At 43.0% G+C, this 21,667-nt stretch overlaps 1 protein-coding gene across 5 annotated transcripts in view; it reads left to right on the forward strand.

Moving 5' to 3' along the window:
- Nucleotides 1–21,667, forward strand: part of TSHZ2 (teashirt zinc finger homeobox 2) — a 204,195-nt gene that overhangs the window by 117,239 nt on the left and 65,289 nt on the right. For 2 of the 5 annotated variants that reach the window (XM_058422741.1, XM_058422742.1), the window contains exon 2: nucleotides 11,365–14,443. In XM_058422741.1, the coding sequence (XP_058278724.1) occupies nucleotides 11,365–14,435 (3,071 nt within the window). In that variant the 3' untranslated portion in view covers nucleotides 14,436–14,443. Of the gene's footprint in view, nucleotides 1–11,364; nucleotides 15,447–21,667 lie in introns of those variants that run through there. The other 3 variants (XM_040080272.1, XM_040080273.1, XM_040080271.2) reach the window with 2 other exon arrangements.

Below are 21,667 nucleotides of genomic sequence, written 5' to 3' on the forward strand. Positions count from 1 at the left end.
AATTATTGCTCCAGGGGTCTGTTTAAAATCTGAGCGCAGATCCTGTGCCACATTCCCACAGAATAAACAAGGTTGGAACAGGGATGGAAATGCAATGTCCAGAATTCCCTGAAATGTTCCTTGTCCCAGCCTCTCCCTGCATCTCTCAGAAAGCACACTGAGCTTTCTAACTCTCCAATAATCCTGCTCTGCTCATCCTCCTGGTTCCCAGGAGAGTTTTGAGGGAAAACCTTTCAGATTCCCGTGTTGCTGTGGAGGTTAAAGCCCAGCTCACGTTGAAGGGAACCCTGTCAGAGCGAGCTCTGCTCTGCCCTGCTTTGATTGATTTATTTCCTGGTGCTTGTACTTTCACTGATCACTTTCTTATTACTTTCCCACTTCCATCCATTTCAGCTTTTCCTCCTTTTCCAGCCAGTCCTTACTCCTCCCGTGCCACCCGCTCCCACCTGATGGATTGGCTGCTCAAGGAGCTGATCCTGACCTGGCATGGGCCCTTCCCCAGGAAATAAATGATGCCACACAGACAGAAACTGATGCCCTGATAAACACCCCGGCCCATTTGCTCCTCTGCCCAGGCGCAGACCTCCAGCGGTGGTGTCCCAGTTGAATGTCGATGAAATGGAGGAGAGAGAAATTAAAACAAAAATGGTGAATTTTGCTTTTTGTATGGATTTAATCACTTGAAAATTCTGTACTTACCCTTGGGATTACTAGAACAATAATTAATGTATTTTAATCCTGTAAACATTTTTAAATAGCCTGTTTGTTTTGGTGTTTTTTTGTTTGTTTTTTTTTTAATGGCTTTTAAAAAATATTTGGATTTGTCTGCAACAGCAATTCATCTTTGAAAGTCAGTATTCTGAATAATTTGGTAGAGCTCAGATGCCCTCTGTTGCGTTTCCTTCCAAGTCTGGCCTCAAAAAAAAAAAAGAAAAAGTGAGGCAGTTCATAAAGTTTTGTATAAAGTTTTGTTACTCTGTCGTAGAACTGGGCAGTAGAGAGCTGGGTCGTACTCAATCCATCCTTTCAGCTCTTTCAGGACTTCAGTCTGGATTTTTGATCACTGGAGTGTTTTGTGACCTCCTGCAGGCCTCAGATGCACTTCTGCTGGAAATAATAAATGGCTTTTTTGTACCCTCTGAGGTCCCTCTCTTCAGCAGCGGTGACATCATGGTACCTGTGCTGGAGAAGTTGTTTCTGTCAGTAATGACCTCTCTGATTACTCGAGTTTTTGCCCATAACTCAGGGTTGTTATTTCTTGCTGAGATTCAGGAAAAGCTGAGCCTGTGCAGCTGCAGCCTCCTGTTGTTGCTGCCTCCTTTTTCATGCTCTGTCCGTGTGATAAATGTCAGATATCACTTAGGACAGGGCAGGAATGCAGACTGAGACTGGGGTGATTATGGTCTGTAAATGATCTGTGCACTGGCCCTGGCTCTCAACCCTTCCTTGGATCATTTAAAAGTTTAAAAGAACACAGCTTAATATTTTCATTTCAATGATTTTTCTTGTTTGTTTTTTTTTTTTCCTTGAAATTTCCATTATTTTATGAATCTTGATAGTTACTTGGACACTGTGTTTATTTTCCATATCAGTTGGAAGTTTTTCCTTTTGACATGGATTGATTTGTTTTGCACAAGTTCCTTTGCAGAGCAGAGCCAACAGTACTAATTTTACTACTGAAAACTATTAGAATTCTTACTATTAAAAAGTCTTTACATCTGCAAGGAAACTGTGGAGCAACATCTCAGACTGGATGGAAAGAGAGAGGAAAGTGCTGGAGTGAATCAAAGCAGGGACATTTTGTGGGAAGGAAGAATTTTATTCCACATTGGTAAAAGATTTTGGCAGGGCAGTGCTGGTGTTGGAGGCAGTAAATAACAAAAGAGCAAATAAATAAATCAAATCAATAAACAATGAAATAACAGAGGTAATAATAAACATGCTGTGTTTATATTGGCAGTCAAGAGATAGGACATGATTTCCCTTAATTTCAGGCAAAACTGGTTGCAAGTTCGTGCTGCCAGAGCTACCTGAGGTTGTGCCTCTCAAAGAGAACACTTCAGGCAGGACCTTAAAAGTTTTTCCTTTTTTGAAAGGGATTTCAAAGGATCACGGGCTGATTCTTCTCCCAGTTGCTGCAGCCTTGGCTCTGCTGGCTGCAACGAGACAGGAAAAGCAGGATCAGACCCTCTGTGCTCCCCTTCCCAAATATTGTGGAGGTGAATGGAAATTGTCCATATTTTGTGTTAAATGCTCTTTTGGATGGCTTGTTTAGGTACCCCTCCTTCTGCAAAGGTGTTGTGTCTGCACGTCTGAAGAAGATGCTTTGACCTTTCTCATCTCTGACTGGTGTTGCAAAGATGGAGTGATGTAGAACAGAGATTTTGTGACAGAGTAATAATAAGAAAGAATCTGACTGCCAGTTGCTTATTACTGGATCTCTTTTAAATGCCAGAACCTTCTATGTTTGCCTTCAAACAACACTGAGCACCTAAATCACCATAGTAAACAGAAATAGAAAGAGACAGAAAGGTTAAAAGTGTACTCATAATCTCTTGCTTTTCCTCCTAAACATGTTTGATAGCAATATTGTTTCTTAAAAACAATATGACCTCATTTGTAAAGCAATATTCATGCTAAACTAGTCAGCTGTTAAATATCCCCAGCACTGTGCATTATGATGAAGCTAAACCAGAATTTCAATTATTTTCTGGACACATTTAAAATTATAATACTTTACTGGGTTAGTGTTATAGTTCATCCAAATTACTCACAAAGTATCATATCAATCTCTCTTGCAAGTGCTCATTGCTTACATCTCTGGGAAGTTGGTGGAAGGAAGATGCTGCCGCGGGTAATGACCTTCATGCTGCCTTAGTGCTCTGATGGTGATGTGGCTATAAGTGCAGGCAAGCCTAATGGTCAAAAGTCAACGTTTGCTGGCCATCCTATTTGTCACCAAAGAAGCAGAGGGTTCATTTGGACCACCACATGCAGCAGGAAAGGAAAGGAAAATAAAGAGGGAAATCAGACACTTGATGATCTGTGTGTTCTTCCTTTAACGCCGCCATCCCAGCGAGGCAAAATTCACACTTCAAAATTATTTGCAGGTTTTTTTTTTTCTTGCCTGGAATGCAAGATCAAAACAAAGCAGGCAGATGAGGAAGATAGATTTCATTATACTCCCACTTTCTACTTATGTAGCTTATCTAAAGAGATGCTGAGAGAGAAATGATGCTGCAGCGTTTCACCAGCTCTGAGTAACCAGCAGGGATTTATGAGTATTAGTGGCAAGTCTGGCTTAAAGCAGATCTTACTGGAGCTGCACTGGGACTGAGTATCCAACGGGAAAATCCAAAGGCCCACTGCTCTTTAGACGAAGGTTATAGTAGTGCACTTTTAAAATCATATTAATATTTTCTAACTATTAAATGATAGAAGGTGCTGGACAACACTTTGTTGTAAGGGGCTTGTCTTTTATTCAACATCTTCAGCTCAGCAGGAATTCTGAGCTTTAATAAAACATGGGGGAAGTGCTGCTGGCTTCATCTCTAACCATCACTGGATCACCACGCTGAGTCCTCAGGAAACTCTGGATTTTCTGTCACTCTTACTTCTCTTGAACCCCAAAAGGGACAAACGTTCAGGAGCTCTCTTGAATTGGGTCTTAACTTCTCCATGAAGCTGAGAACTCTGATTTAGCCAAGCTGCTCTGTTTTGAGTTGGACTGGCCAAGAAATAATCACAGCCTTTTCACAGCAGCAATCAAATAATTTGTCTCTCCCATTGTACTATTGATCAGTTATTAACAGAAACAGCAATTTCCCAGCCTAAACACCCAAACCCAGCAGGGTGAAGGGCTGCTTCTGCAAGGCCTTTGCACCTGAACGTGGCAATGGAAAGGAACACGACTCTGTGGATCTGGTTTAAGGACAAACTTTGTGCTTTCAGGGCTGAATTCTCCTCTCTGCCCAAGAGCCTCTCCAGGGAAAGTGCTGGCTGTTGATCTCTCAGGGTTTATTGCATGTCCTGTGTCCTCCTCCATGTGCAGCACGTGCTCCAAGCCAAGCCCAGCTGTTTTCAAGGAGAAGGTGCTGTCCATGAGATAAGCCACGGATTCAATAGAAACAAGCCAAAGATTTTTTTTTTTTTTTTTTAGGATAACAAGCAAGTGTCCATAAACATAATCCTCATCTTCTTTCTATTTATAATTGCAGTTAATATAAATGTACTTCATTACTGGAGAGCAGTCTTCACGGCCATACAATAGCAAACAAATTCTTCAGAAGCATCTTTAATTATTCATTTGGCTGCACTATATTTTATGCTACTTTTCATAAATGTTAATCTTTATTATTGCCCTAGCAGGAAAAAAAAAAAAAGAAAGGAGGAAAGAAATACCTGTTATTAAATGACCTATCAGGCTGACATGGATAAATGTTGGTAGCTATTTAATTGTTTCCCATCTGCAGTTTTATACAGTTTCTATCAAACTGAAGGGTAATTTTTTTAGTAGCTGCTTATTTTAAATGTACAAAACCCTTGTGTGTAATTCCATTAGCTGCCCTACAGCATTGCAATCTACAGTTTCCCTGAGGCTGTTGTGAAATATTGATGAAATCCTTGCTTTTGTGGCTTCCTCTGATACACTAAACATTTGTCTGATGTTAGTTGAACTTGAATGGATCTGTTCAGAGTTATATCAGTAGTGACTTCAAAGGCTGTAAGGCTGTTACAGTTTTTTTTACAAACTGAAGTTTCAAAGCCTTACCATGTGGTACTTTAAAAAAACAAAGTTCATATCAAATGAACCAAAGTGTTAGCAATACACTAGTAAGACTCATTACAATTTCAATTTCTATAGATATATATTTTTTTGTGATTCTGATTGGTGGCTCATGCCATTGAAAGAAATTTAGATTGGTACTTAGGGCAACCTAGGATAATGAAAGAGGGAAAACATAATTTGAAACTTGGATTTTGAATGAAGTAATCTATACATTTACAAAGCCACTCTGCTGTTTTCCACAACAATAAATAGGACAAGAGAAAACAGAAGAAAGACAAAGGGAGACAAAAGTTTCAGAATCCTCTTTTCATCAGCAAAGTGATTTACACTGGTGCAATTAAAGTGACTAATGAGGAAAACGTATTTGCTGCTACTGTATCCTGTGAATTTTTCAGGCCAAGCTGCATCTTGGAAAGCAGCATTTGTGCCTGCACCAGGAACTGAATGGAGCTCACAGTGATGGGCTGGGGATGTGTGTCTGTCTGACACCTGCCCCAAATCTCACCTGGGGATGTGTGTCTGTCTAACACCTGCCCCAACTCTCACCTGGGGATGTGTGTCTGTCTGAATCTTGCCGCAATCCTCACCTGGGGATGTGTGTCTGTCTGACACCTGCCCCAAACCTCGCCTGGGGATCTGACACCAGCCCCAAACCTCACCTGGGGATGTGTGTCTGTCTGAATCCTGCCCCAATCCTCACCTGGGGATGTGTGTCTGTCTGAAACCTGCCCCAAACCTCACCTGGGGATGTGTGTCTGTCTGAATCCTGCCCCAATCCTCACCTGGGGATGTGTGTCTGTCTGACACCTGCCCCAATCCTCACCTGGGGATGTGTGTCTGTCTGACATCTGCCCCAATCCTCACCTGGGGATGTGTGTCTGTCTGACACCTGCCCCAATCCTCACCTGCTGAGGCCAGGGCAGGAGTGTGCTGAGAGGGAGGGCAGCTGGGGCGGTTGGAGCAAGGGGGACATTGAGCTCTTTGCAGTCACAACATTCTTTAGGAGAATTTTAGATGGAAATACAATCTGTGGATCACCAAACACCATCAGCTTGTTGTAAAAATGGAGATTTTCAGTTCCAGGAGTTTGTAGAAAATAACAAATATTTTTAATGAGAGGAAAATGATTCACTGACACTCAGAGCCCTCATGTGAGGAGCTGGAACTCCTGGCTTCAAACAGGGTGGAATCCTTTCCTACAGCAGCCAGGACCTGGCCTGGAATGGATTCAAACTGACTGAATCCAGAGCTTAGCAAGGATGGCAGGAGCTGCTTTTTATTCACTAACTGCCTATGAAAACAATGTTATGCTTAAGGAAAATTATTCAAGGAAAACCTCCACAATAATTCCTTCCCTCCTCTGCGCTCAGCTCAGCAGCTCACATCAGCTCACCTCTCTTTTTCTTGTTTTTTTACCTGCTTTATTATTGTTTTTGTGTTTATGGGTCACTCAAAGGCAGTTTCCTCCAACCACCGATCATTTGGCTCATAACTGTGCAGGATGAAGTGCAAAGGACAAAATCTGTTCTGGTTTCGCTGCTCAGGGCCTGCTAAAACTCGGGGTTATTTTGCCTTCTTAACCAGTAGGAAATTGGATATTTAATAGAAAACTTTATAATACAACTCTAATTAAAATACAACAAAATGAAAACCCTGAATTCCTTCATTTCAGCACTGTATATAAATAATAGTTCTGGCTTCATGGAATTGCCTTTGTGTATTAGAATTCAGTCAGGTAGAAGACACTCTTTTCCTTGCTCCTGCAGAAGCTGCTCCTGTCCTCCTGCAGTGGATGGTGGTGGGTGTTCTTTCTCCTACTCTGCAAGAGGCAGGAATTCATGCCTTGGAATCAGCTGCTGTAACTACTTGAAAAATGAATTTCTAGGGGGAAAAAAAACCTCTAAGGAATATTGGGAAAAATTCCTCCTTTAAGGTGCCAAGTTGTTTTGGACACAAAATTCATCACCACTGTGGTGATGCCCACTGAGCCACTGCAAACTGAGTGTGGGTGTGATGGTAAATAGTGACAGCAGAAAAAGCTGCAAAAAATGCCTCATTATCCAAAATACTAGACTGGCCTCCCAGCAAAGAGGCAGCTGAGCATCTTCAGCCTTTTCTGAGGATGGCCAAAACCTCCCTCAGGCTGCTTTGGAATTACAACTCAACACCAGGACTTTCAGGGCAGGTGACAGAGATGTCCCTTTGTCCCTTCCATCCATCATTCAGAGCCAGGTGCTCTCTGTGCCAGGTTCAGGAACCTTTCCCTCTGTTTTCTTTCCACCCTAGAGAACTTCACAGGAAGTTATTTCTGTGGCACAGAAATTTTGAACATAGCCTTAAAAACTCTGAAATTCTACAATTCACTCCTTTACAACAAATTTCGTGTTCTGAGAGTTCTTTCCATGGAATTCCATTGCTTTTCTAGAGTGTTCTGATGGTTTTAATCCCATTAAATTCCAAAATGTCTTTGATAAAGAATTATGCAATGGAGTAGGGAACTATTTTTCCCCCAGCTGCCAATTTCTCTCTTCAGCTGATTTTCAGACTGGGATGAAACTGCAGCTCTGAACTCCTACAAAGAGCCAGGTTAAGATTTGTCTCTGGGTGCTTAATGCAGTTCGACATCTTGGAGAAGGAGGAATGAGAAGTGGTCACTATCCATTATCTGCTTGGAACCTTTCAGAGAAAGAAACAGCTTCTGCCAAACACAAAAAGATGTTTGAGCTGAAGCCAGACAAGGAGGGAACAAGATCACCTTCTAGCACTGTGAGATTGCTTTCCTGAAGATGTTGTTTCAAGGAAAACTGGAATATGAATGGCTGAAGAAGTGCAGGTGGGGCCATGGATATTACATGGATTAACAGAGTTGTTCTGGACAATGATGCACTGTCCCTGCTCTTGGCAGAAAATAAATTTTCCAGCCGTGGAAAGACATGTATATATACATGTATTTTAATAAATGTTTCTCTACGTGGAAAAAGAGCAAATCTGAATGAAAATAGTTCAAATTTCACTAAAGTGAAAATAATATCCGCTGGTGGAAAAGTTCCCGGTCAGAATGAACACTTTACAAAAAGCTGTATTGACACTCCACAGTTCAGGTCAGGAGCGATGGATGGTGTGGTGCCACTCCCAGGTCAGTGCAGGTGTCAGGACAGGATTCACCCCACTGGGAGCCTGGCTTGGTGCTGTCTGCAGGGAAAGCTCCCAGCTCCAAGGGCGTGGGGGTGGTTTTAGACCCAGTTTTTGCAGGTGTGTTAACTGGATCTGCTTTATTTTAGCTCCTCTGTGGAAATATTCCAGAAATAGCTAAGAAAATGTCCTCTTTGAAGAATGAAAAGCCAGCTGTTTACTGCAGCTCTCACCCAAGAGAAGCAGGTTTCTGAGGTTGCCATGAGTCCAATCACAAAGACACGGGGGAATTAAGAAACCTAATAATTTGGAATTATACTTGTGATTATTATCCATTTAATAGTATCCTTACTGATGTCATGATTTTGCCCTACCATGTCTTGAGATCAATCAGCACTAAACCAAAGACTGCATTTCCATTTAGGAAGCCAAAATTTGCTTCCATTCAATGCTTTGAAGCTCCTGAGTTTTGTCAATTCTTAATGATAATTTCAGTCTCCCACTTCTTCAGGACTGCACTTTTCCCATCTTACATGTGCCTGGGCCTGCTTAATTTCGGTGGGAAAAATTTCCATCTAGGAAAGGGAGGAAGCATTCATTGACTTTCTGAGTTTGGATTTCTTTCATGTTATTTTCTTCCCCGTAACACAGTTACACATGAGGATCTCAGAGGTTTGGAATGTCAGAATAAGCCTGGGGGAGAACTGGTGGGAAGAGAACAGGTCACTCAACAATTTATTACACGAACATCAGTGTGACGTGCAAAATTTATGCTACTTATTACAGACTCTGCATTTAAAGCATGTGGGTGTACAGATATAAGACACTTTTTACTTCTAAAATAAATAATGTAAAGTCCACTTAAATTAACGTTATTTCTGTTAACCAGCTACATCCCTTCATGTCGAATGAAATCTTACTAAAAAGCCCTGTTGGAGGAACACGAGCATCTCTTGTAACTGAGGTTGTCTTGTAGAACTGGTCTCCACTGTCCTTAAAACGCCCACAGCAATTTAAATCATTTACATAAACAGAAATGCTTTTACAGGGAGGATACTGAAATGTGGTTTTAAGGCGGCCCAAACCCCTAAGCCATTAAAACAGATGTGACTGATGGTTTTGTGAAATTTTGATGGTGCTTTCTGGCAAGTTAGGATCACAGAATCACAGAATCTCCAGTGCCAGCCCTGCCATGATCAGGCACACCTTCCACTGCCCCAGGCTGCTCCAAGCCCCATCCAACCTGGCCTGGGACACTTCCAGGGATTCAGAACAGCCTCAGCTGCTCTGGGCACCCTGTGCCAGGGCCTCCCCACCCTCACAGGGAGGAATTTCTTCCATATATGTAATCTAAAGCTCCTCTGTCTCAGTTTGAAGCCATTCCTCCTTGTCTGTCACTGCAGTTTCTGATGGAGAATCCCTCTCTGGCTTCCCTGTAGACCTTCTGGAGATACTGGAACTGGTTACTTCTCCCACTTACATGAGATTGTGTCAGTATCTTACACAGACACACACAAAAAAAGAGGATTCCTCAGCACAAGTTACTCTTCTGTAAAGGTTATAGTAAACATGTCAATGCCTAATTAAGCAGCAAATTTTATCCATATTGTGGGGGATGTGCAGCTGTCTGGTACTTCTGCTTTTCCTAGAGAAGGACAAAGGATCTTTTAAGGAATAAACTACTGTAAATACCTTCCGAAGGAACAATCTACTCCTGGTGAAAAATGGGTTAATGACACCCAAAGAGTTGGTGCTGGAATGGAGAATGGAATTTGCGGTGACCCAAAGCTATGGGAATGTTCTTTGTGGTGTGTTGTGTCTGATTCTTTCCTTGGATCCGCTCCTTCTTGCTGTGTGGTGTACATGTCCTGGAGCTGCTCCTCACCTGGGGACCTTCTGCCACCTCCACATCCCTGCCTTCTCCTTGCTTTCCCCTAGAACACACAACAAAGGGAAAGTGGTATCTGGTTATTAGGGAAAAGTTTGGGGGGGGAGAAGAAACCATTGAGGTCTAAGTGTTGTCTCTGCTGCTGCTCCAGTCTGATCACCTGTTAATGCTTGCTGTGACCCTGCACATGCTAAAGGGATTCATTTTAATATTTAGCACTTAACATTTAATATTTAGCTTCTTTGCTGAAAGCATCTGCTGAAGAGCACAGCGTTCCCCCCACTGTGCGAATATTATTATTTTATCAGGCTAAAGTGATGTGCAGGTCATTTGTTCAGAGCCACTGCTGTGTCTTTGCCTCTGGTTGTGACACCTCCTGGTACCACTCCTTAAGTAAGCCAAGCCCAGCTCTCAGCCAAGCCCAGCTCTAAGCCTGTGTGACCTAAGCTCATGTCAAGGTTGTGGGAAAGACAACACATGGATTTCTTAGCTCCCATCATCATTTCCCTCTTCTTGTGCTTCACCTCCATCCACGGAATGGTTCCTCTGGTTCTGGTTCATCCCTTTGGCCTGATGGCAAACATGTGGGAAGGGGTCAGATCAAGAAAATAGATGGGAAAATGAAGGCTTTGTCTAGATGCTCATCAGAAAGCTGGAAATCTCTGGATTTGCTGGAAGGATATCTTTGGATCAGGAGTACCAAACTCAAGGGAGCAAAGTGAGCCAGGTTCTTAAAGAGACATAAAATGAATTTCAGATAATGGGAAGGAATTGGATTCTAAATATACTCTTCCAGAATCAAGTTCATCTTAGTAATCAAAGAGACAATTTGCCAAATAAAATCCTTCTGGATTTGTTCTACTTTTTCCAGTTTTACAATTAACTTTGGTCTACCTCTGTCAAATCTTCTGTAACTTCCAAGGGTTCTTGCCCTGACATTTATGGATTTTACTGAGGCACAATTTGCTTTTATGGTACACAGTATATTACTTTTATAAACAAAAGAGTTTAACTATGCCTATTAACATTTTCAGATGTTGTATTTTGACATATAAATTATTTGTGTACATTCTAAAGTGCATTTTTAGGTGATCAAGTGGCAAAAGGTTACTGTACCTAGATGATACTCTGAACCAGGAAGATTATAGCACTTATTTTTCTTCTCTTCTTTGCAAATTCAATCCTTCCTCTCACCAAGGCTAAAAACAATTTAATAGAATTGAAGCTTCTAGTATAAACTTTAAATTCTTACATATGAATTTTCCAACTGTCCCATTTCAGGACAGTTAGAATTATACACCCATGACAGGAAAATTATTAACTCAGGATCTCTGGCAGTTATAAAGAATTATGATCATCTGCCAACAAAATGCAGCAACCTTCACAAAAAAGAGACATCATCTGGCTTTTTTTTCACTTCCAGAACTAACAGACAATATAGATAGTTATAGATTAAAACAAAATCCGGTAAAGAAAATACATAGTGAAAGTAGAAAACTGGAACTGTAGCGTTCTCCTTTAACAGGTTATTTCATATATCGACATTACATTTCAGGTTATGTCCAAGAGGAAGATTTAAAGGAAGAGGAAGGTATAAAGGAGGAGGAAGAAGATGACGATGACAACAACTCCACTGCTCAGCTGCAGGGCAGCAATGACACTGGCACCGATGAGGAGCACGAAGTGGGTCCTGAACAGAAAGGGAACTTTAGTTTCCAGAATTCCCCTGTCAGCCACGTATCCAACCAGGATGCAGAGAACGAATCACTACTGAGTGACGGTAGTGACCATGTGGCAGATATCAAAAACATCTGCTCCAGGGAGCCCCGGGACCCCAAAAGCAGCGCCCACCCCAAAGCCCAGAGCGAAGCACACGACTGCATGGATAAAATGACAGCAGTCTATGCCAACATCCTGTCGGACTCTTACTGGACAGGCTTGGGGCTGGGTTTCAAGTTGTCCAACTCTGAAAAGAGGAGTTGCGACAACAGGAATGGAGGGAGCAAAGCTGATTTCGATTGGCACCAAGATGCACTGTCCAAAAGCTTGCAGCAGAATTTACCTTCCAGGCCTGTCTCCAAGCCCAACCTGTTCAGCTCGGTGCAGCTCTACAGGCAGAGCAGCAAAATGTGCGGGACTGTGTTCACGGGCGCCAGCCGGTTCCGCTGCCGGCAGTGCAGCGCTGCCTACGACACCTTGGTAGAGCTCACGGTCCACATGAACAAGACAGGGCACTACCAGGATGACAACCACAAAAAGGACAAGCACAGACCTACCAGCTACTCCAAGCCCCGGAAAAGGGCGTTCCAGGACATGGACAAGGAAGATGCACAGAAAGTTCTCAAGTGTATGTTCTGTGGTGACTCTTTTGATTCCCTTCAAGATCTGAGTGTTCATATGATAAAAACAAAACATTACCAAAAAGTGCCTTTGAAGGAGCCGGTACCAACCATTTCTTCAAAAATGGTCACTCCAGCCAAGAAACGCGTGTTTGATGTGAACAGGCCTTGCTCCCCCGACTCCACGACGGGGTCTTTCTCCGACACCTTCTCTTCTCAGAAGAACGCAAACCTGCAGCTCTCCTCCAACAACCGCTACGGGTACCAGAACGGGGCCAGCTACACCTGGCAGTTCGAGGCCTGCAAATCCCAGATTTTGAAGTGTATGGAATGTGGAAGCTCCCATGATACCTTGCAGCAACTCACAACCCACATGATGGTCACTGGCCATTTCTTGAAAGTCACGAGTTCAGCTTCAAAGAAAGGAAAGCAACTTGTTCTGGATCCTTTAGCTGTGGAAAAAATGCAGTCACTCTCTGAAGCACCAGCTAGTGACAGCCCCGTTTCAAAATCAAGCAGTAAATCATCTGCAGAATGCATAGGTCCTGCCTCTGAACTTAAAAAGGAAAGTAAAAAAGATAAAGCTGATGATGCAAACAGAGATGAGAAAGCAATGAAAACTGAGGAGTATGAGGACACTCTTCAGAAACCCCTGGATCCCACAATGAAATACCAGTACCTCCGAGAAGAAGATTTAGAAGATGGCTCAAAGGGTGGTGGGGACATTTTAAAGTCCTTGGAGAACACTGTCACAACAGCCATCAATAAGGCTCAGAACGGAGCTCCCAGCTGGAGTGCCTATCCCAGCATCCACGCAGCTTACCAGCTCTCCGAGGGAGCCAAGCCCTCCTTGCCTGTGGGATCCCAGGTGCTCCAAATCCGGCCAACCATGACCAATAAACTGAGGCCCATAGCGCCCAAGTGGAAGGTGATGCCTCTGGTCCCTATCTCAGCAAACATGAGCCAGTGCACTCAAGTGAAGAAGGAGGCTGAGGACAAGGAGGAGGTACAAAAGGACTTTGCTAAGGAGGGAGTCCAGGCTGAGCCTGCCTCGCTCGGCCAGAGCGAGAGGGAACCTCTCCTCAAAGCTGAAGCCTCTGTGGAGCCAAAAAAGACAGAACCATGCCCCTTGAAAGAAGAAGATAAAATTAAAGAGGACAGTGGAAAAGAAAAGCCAGTCCTCAAGGAGCCACCAGCAGCTTCCCTCAGTAATGGTTGTGCTGCTGCCAACCATTCCTCGGAGCTGCCCTGTGTGAACCCCCTGAGCGCGCTGCAGTCAGTCCTCAACAATCACCTGGGCAAAGCCACCGAGCCCTTACAGCCTCAATCCAACTGCAGCCCCAGCTCTAGCACAATTTCCATGTTCCACAAACCCAATCTAAATATGATGGAGAAGCCAGTTTTATCTCCCGCTCCAACCCCCCCAAAGCCTGCCAGCGTATCCAGGCACTACTTGTTTGAAAACAACGATCAGCCCATTGACCTGACCAAATCCAAAGGCAAGAAAGCTGAGTCTGCTCAAGCACAATCTTGTACTTCTCCACCTCAAAAGCACGCTCTGTCTGACATCGCCGACATGGTCAAAGTTCTTCCCAAAGCTACCACACCAAAACCTGCTGCCTCCTCAAGGATCCCGTCCATGAAGTTGGAAATAGATGTCCGACGCTTCGAGGACGTCTCCACGGAAGTCTCCACTCTGCATAAAAGGAAGGGCAGGCAGTCAAACTGGAACCCTCAGCACCTGCTCATTTTGCAAGCTCAGTTTGCTTCCAGCCTCTTCCAGACATCTGAAGGTAAATATTTATTATCAGATCTAGGCCCACAAGAGCGCATGCAGATTTCCAAATTCACTGGACTGTCGATGACCACCATCAGCCACTGGTTGGCAAATGTCAAGTATCAACTTAGGAAAACCGGAGGAACAAAGTTTTTGAAAAACATGGACAAAGGACATCCAGTCTTTTATTGCAGCGACTGTGCATCTCAGTTCCGAACCCCCTCCACTTACATTAGCCACTTAGAATCCCACCTAGGTTTCCAAATGAAAGACATGAACAGGCTGGCTGTGGAGCAGCAAACCAAGGTAGAGCAAGAAATCTCCAGAGTTTCAGTTCAAAGATCTCCTGAAACAATAGCTGGAGAAGAGGACACAGACTCTAAGTTCAAATGTAAGTTGTGCTGTCGGACATTTGCGAGCAAACATGCAGTAAAACTTCATCTAAGCAAAACACACAGCAAGTCACCAGAACACCATTCACAATTTGTAGCAGAAGTGGATGAAGAATAACTCTTAAGGTATGCATGCTCTATAGTGAGTTTTCATTTCAGCATTTCCAGGAGGCTCTGTCAGGCTCCGTGCTTTGGTAAAAGTAGGAAAACCGTATAAAATGCATCGTGTATGCTGCGCCGCTCCTCCCTCGCATGTACACATCCATTTTATAATGTTTTCAGGAGGAGAGCTTGGTCAATGCAAACCCACACTGCCCTAGAGAGAAATGTTGCTGCTTATTATTTGCAAAATAGCCGTTTGCCCATTTCTCGTTTGTTCCTAAAAATAAATCATTTCACATGCACTGCACTTCCATGTGGAATGCAAGAACTAAGCGCTACTCTTTGCAGAGAGAATGGAAAAAAGCAGATAAAGAGCACTGAAACCCGAAAGGTTATTACCTCATTCAGTGCTAGCACACCAATAAATCTGATTTGGACGGGGAAAAAGCAGAAAATTCAAAAGTCAAATTAACAAAATCTCAATTATTCCAAGTTTCCCATAATCTCAAACACAGCCTCGAGAATCTACAAATAACTCTGAAAAGTTCCTATCTAGAAGTTCAGTTATTCTTCTGTTGATATTTGGATGTTCAGTTTTGTAAAATATTTTAATATTTTACACTTACTTAAACACTTGCTACTGTGAGTGGCCTTTTTTGTCACATCATTTTAACCTTTCTCTCCATCATTCCTTTTTTAATCTTTAAGATGTTTGATATTATTTTGCTTTGTGTTGGTGGAAGTCAATCCATAAACATCACTGACTTCAGTGCAAGTTCTCATATAACCTGGGGGAGTTAATGCTTAATTGAGGTTTTTTACAAGCTTAATATTTCCAAGACCTGTTAGTAGGATACTGCTGCGTTAGTGTTGCTATTTTTTTTTGCTGCAAGATACACCAGTTGCCACAACCAATGTTTATAACATGTAATGTAATATTCAGATGCCACACCATTTTTGCATTTTTAATTTTACTTGATTCACAAACTTGAATATTCTTTATTGAAATAAATATGCAGAACATCAACTAAAAGTCCAAATAGAAGTTTTTTGTTCTAACCAGTTTTTTTTTCCAGGAGGGCTCTGTTTATCTGTTCCCAGCAATTCCTCCAGCAGACTCAGGCTCTGCTTGTGTTCACACAATGATCGCATGCAGATCCAGATTTTCTCCAAGGTGTTCATTACTTGAATAGCATTCAGAAAATTAATTTGTCAGATGGTCAAGATCAAAGATGTGCTATGCGTGGTCACTGATGCCACCGGGCTTTGTGGCCATCCCGTGGCTGACTGAGGGGACGGGACTCAATTCCCATTTGGGGGAAGATTTCCCATTTGTTTGGTGCAAATATTCATGAAGCTTTAGGAAACACTTTCTGTGGCCAAAGCCAGCACGAGGGCTCTGCGTCACTTAAGCTCCATTACAAATGCTGCTTTTGAATAATTTAAGCCACTGATCAAGGGGTTACTTTGGGCTGGTACTGTAAGCTATTGCCTTGGAGTATAACATCGGCGTTCAAGTGCAGTAAGATTTAAGTTTTGCATACATCTTGTACGAGCTGTCTGCACTGGAGCAGATTTATGCTTCCTGCATATTTTAGCCAGCAAAATTCCATCTCACTCCGAGGGAGTTTGATTTCTAAATAGGGCTAATTCCCTAAAGTGCCTATTTGGGCACTTCAGCCCAACATTAGAACGTTGCTTGTTTACCTGGCCACTCCAAATCAACACCCCTGAGAGGCTGGGTAGGGATAAACATCCCATACTTTGTTTCCTTCCCCACCAGCTAATGATTATTAAGACTCTGCCATTCATAGTTTTCACACAAGAGATAACAGAGCAAACCAATAATTTGGGGACAATCAAACAAAAGCTATCTGCCAGATATATTAATACAACAGTTATTTTGGCACATTCATGGCTTAATGCGTGACAAATGTTTCAGATTTGGTCTTAAAAGCACCGTGTTATTACTCAGAGGCAAACCAAACACCCACCTTTGTAAACACGTTACTGTTGCTGAGGATTGGAGAGGAACAAATGCGAACGGGGAGGAAAAAAATCTCCAAGGGAGGGAAAAAAAAAGAAAAGAAAAGAAAAGAGTGGTTTCTGCATTGTAATAACCTGCAGGGAGACATATTATTCAGGTGATGTGTAACTACATAAATAAGGGACTGTCCTTCCTGCCTCTGGATCCCGAGAAATTGCTGTCCTCGTAATACTCATCCATTTCTAATTTATATCAAGATGCAGGTTGTATCTTACCTTTGAAAAAATATATTTAAATTGCAATGACAGAGTGATAGCACTGTTATCTGGAGCTATAATTTCAGTTGGTATGCATGATAGCACAAATTGTCTGAAATGATGGGGTATTTGGGATGGCATTGTAAAGATTTTATTACAGTTTTGGAGACGAAAGCCTCCCTGAAGTTCTGACGAGGTTGGGAGTGGGGAGGCCAGAGTTTATTCATATGGATTCTTCAGAAATCTGCAAGGAGACTAAATGAAATAACAGGGATTTTCAGAGTTTACTTGCTCTTACCGTGTTATTTTTAAAATCCAGTGCACATTTGAATAATAACAGAGGGGAGCAGAGTATTTAGAAAGGAGAAATATAAAGCTGAGATCCTTAAAATGCACACATGCATTTGTGTTTCCTTCTGGAAGGCAATATTGCAATGAAATAGGCATAAAAATAGAGAATATGGATTGAAATAAATGGGAATAAAACAGTGGAAACAGTACTTGAAGTATAGAAATACATAAAGTACTTTATATTTCAATGGCATTTACTAGTAGAGGTTATATTGTCAAATGTTAGCTATCATTAAAAATATAAATGAATAATCTGGGTTAGTACTGTAGAAAAATGTGTTATGGGTGTGGATTTATTTTTAAGACCTCTGTGAGGCTGTTTATAAGAAATTTGCTATAAATTCTTCTTAAATGTAAAAAGATATATATATATCTCTTTTATAGACATCTTTGGTGTTTTCCTGAATTCTTCTAAGTGATATGGGTTTGGTAATATAAAGTAAGATTATATGCAATATACAACAATCAGACATCTCTATTCTCTTTCATTTAACCCACTTCAAATTTGTTTTTATTGTTATTCTTCATAGAAAACCCATGATCATTAGGAAACAAGGCTTTAATTAGAAGTAATTTGTATGTTGACTTGTACCTTGAAGAACATTTGTTCATTTCTTCAAATGAATTAGAATTTTTATGTTGTTCTGAGGAAAAAGGCAGGGCAGAACTGTATTTCTCACTTTAGAGCCAGGTGAGATTGGCTTGGAGCCGGTCACTAACTGAGGCTCTCTCTGGCCTTGGCTACAACTTTTGATAGAAATAAATCTCCATAAAGCCAAATTAACCAGCCTGACTGGGGAGATTTCTTTCAAAAGACCCCAATAAGTGAGCAGACAGCTACCTGAGATGAACTAATTCGAAAGTAAGGCTGCTGCAAAACAACAAAAAAAAGAGTCATAATGATAAACAGTTTTTCTCTCTGTTTCCTCCTTTGTCTTTTTTTAACCATCAAGTTTAAAGCTTCTACGGCGCTTTTTTTTTCTACTTTATAGGAGACAACTGACATTCTGTGGTAAATGGAAGAAAGAGCAGAGCAGAACTGAAAATCCTCTAATGCACTGACACTAACTTGCCCTCTATTGTTGAAAATGAGCAGGCAATCATGATTGTTCATCAAATGGCTCCTAATGCAGTTAAAGCATTCAGCTATAATTTCTCCTTGCATTTATAATTACTGTCATAGACTGCACACCTCAGTGAGCAGATTAAAGCTATAAACTATTTAGCCGTAGCTTTAAGATGAGGAGCTTGATTTGTCTGGCAGCAGTTATTTGTTAGAGAGCTTGACACTTCACATAAAAATGACTCAACTTGATGAAGAACAATGCAGTTTAAGCAATGCAGTGATTTTAAATCAGTCATTATACCACGCCCTGTAAGAATTGCAAAGCAATTTGTTAAATGATATATAGGACACGTAGATAACTGTATGTGTTAAGTATACCAAAATAGAAGATTTCTTTTCTTCTCTAGATTTTATTTTCTCATCCCTCTGAAGCAGAAGGGGCTGCCCTGATATGGCTGTTAGGTGGTCAAGGGCAATTGTGTGAATCAGTGGTCCAAAATCCTAATTTAGAGAATTCAGCTTGCTCTTCACCTTTCATTTCTTCTTAGCAACAAATATTAGAATCTGGAAGACCCTTCTAGGAGAATCAGACATGCTGGGATGTAGCTGCCTGCAGTGGTGTCACCACAATTTTGTAAGCAGAACTTACCAGCAAAGCCAAGGGCTCTGCTCCCCATCTCATCAGCCAGAAAAAGAGGGTCATCCCATGGAAGTCTTGGTTATTCCACTCAAATGGGGCTTTCCTGACAATGTCTTTTTGGAAAATGATGGCTTCTCAATGGGAAGAAAGCTCAGTGGGGAAGTTACATTTTAAAATAGATTTTTGTTGAGATAAACAGGGTAAAAATGAAGGAGGGGAGACAGAGCTAGGAAAAGAGGCAGGCTGGCCTTTTTGCTGAAGCAAACTCCTGCTGCAACAAGGAACTCAAAAAAAAGAGTTCATCAGCCCTCTCTCAAAATAATCCTGTCCTTGTGAAGCCTCAGTTCTCTTACTCTTTGGAAATCTATCACTGTTTCCCTGAAGTGGTAGGTCCAGATTTTGTTTTTTTTAATTCAGCACTTTTAAATCTTCAAGATTTTCCTGGATATCATTTTTTCAGTCTAGCCATCATCCTTGTAAACCCAATAATAGCGTGTTCTTGGCTTCCCTGAGAGCAGGGTCAGGCCAGATGATCCATCAGACTGCGGCAGCACCGATGGATCCGTGCAGATTTCCTGGCTTTTCAGGAATACTACAGGTTGCTGTTAAGATCAGTATTATTTAACATTGCATTTGAGCTTCCAACCCACTGGGTCAACCCACATTGTTCCTGGGCTCTGTGCAAACACATTGCATGTGGCAGTTGCAAGGCAGGAACTCCTCTGCTCACAAAGAAACAGCAACTTTCAACCAGATTTTAACTGACCTTGAACAGTGCCAGCCTCCTCCAGCATTCACTATTCATAAGGACATCAAAATCTTGCCTTCTCCTTGCTGTGCCTGATATTATTAAATGCTACAGCCTTCATAATCTATAGCAGAACATTTTTACCCAGTGAGATTTCAAAGGAAGGGTACCTGAGTCTTATTTGTACATTTTACACCTCAGCAATCGAATCACGGGGATCAATAACAAAAGGAAAAGACGTGAGCAGTATCCAGCCCTCCAAAGCACCTTTCAATAAAAATAATGTAATTTAGCAGGATGATCACTTAGTGCAAATATGATGGAGCACAGATGGAAAATGAGGAAAATTATAGATACGGCTTTATGGGAGGAGGAAAGGAGGAAGAGATTTTTCACTATTTATTGGGATAATGAACAGATAATTCATGATTATTAAGCTGTAGTCTTCAGGCCTCATTCTGCCATCTCTCCCCATCTCAGTTTGGAGCTGGGTGTGTTTGTGCATCCAGGCAGGCTCTGTGGGGAGGAGGGATCAGGCCTTTGCGCTGGGTTCCACAGAAATCCAAGCAGGGTTTGCACCAGTGCAGCTCCAGCCCAGGACCCTCCCTGCTCCAGGGGGAATGGGCTGGGACACAACCCCAGCACGGGGCTCTCGGCTTCAGTGGGACTGTGGCTCGTCTCCAAGAGCATCTCAGCCTCTGGAGGAGCAGCACACCCCAGGTGCAGCTGGGATAACACAGAACACAACTCCAGGCAGCAAAATCCCAGCCCTGGGAGAGCCCGGGGGGCTGATCCTCGTCCTGCTCCTCCTGCCTGGAGAGCACTGTGTTCCCAGCACCCCCAGAGGGGTGAGGAGGCAGGAGAGGTCTCCTGCAAGAGGGACCCTGCTCTGGGCAGCAGCACTGGCTCTGTTTGGATGGACAGACGGACTGGCTGTGGGGAATGGCAGGAACCCAGAGGAGCAGGCACTGGGAATGGCTGCGGTGGAGGGAAGGAGGGACACACAGGGCCAGGAGGGAACTTGTCCATTGTAGTCAATTTACACAACCCCTTTATTAAAAGCAAACAGTTCCTCCTCCCCTGCGAAACCCCTCGCTGCCAGCACTCAGCTCCTCTGCCGGGGGTCAGCCCGTGCAGGAGTGGGGGAGGCAGCCATGGGGAGCGGAGGAGGTTGTCATGTCTAATGAATACCCTGAATGTATCAAGATATATATTTTTTTCATTTCAGAAAAGGTTCCATTAAGAGGGAGACAGCCCTAACATGTGCTTTGGCCCCTCATCAGATTTATGAGTATTTGCTCTGCTCTTTAATAGGAAACTCTGCAGCAACTGCCACCTTGCCTGCTCTCCCTGAGATACACAGTGGCTTCTCGGGGAAATGCACTTCATTATTAATGTGAATTTGTACGTTTTTATGACACTGCTTGGGGGAAGGGGCAGGCAGAGATTTCCTGGTGATATATGCTCATTTCTAACCATTTATTGTCCAAGACAATCGAAGAACAATGATAAACATTGTTCCAGAAAGCGGAGAGTGCCGCAGTGACATTTTTGAAAGAAAAGAAGAGGTGGCTGGAGTGGGTTTGGTGTGGCTGTTCCCCTGCACTCCACCTCTCGCAGCAGCTGTGTCAGCCCAAGCTCAGAGCGGTCTGTGCAGGGCAGGTTGTGCCTCCCTTCACCAGCCAGGACCATCTGCTCCGTGCTGTTCCACAGCCGAGGGGGTGTGGAAGGAGAAGGAATTCCTCCTTTGGGAAGCCTGAACTGCAGAGGATCCCAGGGCTCAGCAGGAAGGGATGCTCACTGCACTCTGTGCAGGCAGAGTAGCTTTGTCCTCTCCTCTGGGAGAAATGGTCAGACTCCAATGTGGACCTGCTGCTTTCAGTCATTGCATGAGCACTCACAAACTCTCCCATTTCTGAGTGCCCTGGGCTGGTACCACCAACCTCACAGGTGACCCGGGGGTTCCTATCCCAGCCCGAGTCCAAGGGGCCCTGCTGTGGCTGCCCAGTAACGTCCCCACCCAGCTCCCCCTCTCTTGCTTCCCACCAAGGCTTGGGAGAGCATTTCTGCCCATTCCCTGAGTGCCTCTGCCACTCCTCATTCCACCTCTGCTGTCCGTGCTCCAAGCACAGCAGTGCCCCACCACACCAGTGATTTTGGGGGGCCAAGACAAGCTGCTGGCACCTATCTCCATCAGAA

The sequence above is a fragment of the Hirundo rustica genome, chromosome 16, assembly GCF_015227805.2.
Source record: "Hirundo rustica isolate bHirRus1 chromosome 16, bHirRus1.pri.v3, whole genome shotgun sequence".
NCBI classification, from domain to species: domain Eukaryota; kingdom Metazoa; phylum Chordata; class Aves; order Passeriformes; family Hirundinidae; genus Hirundo; species Hirundo rustica.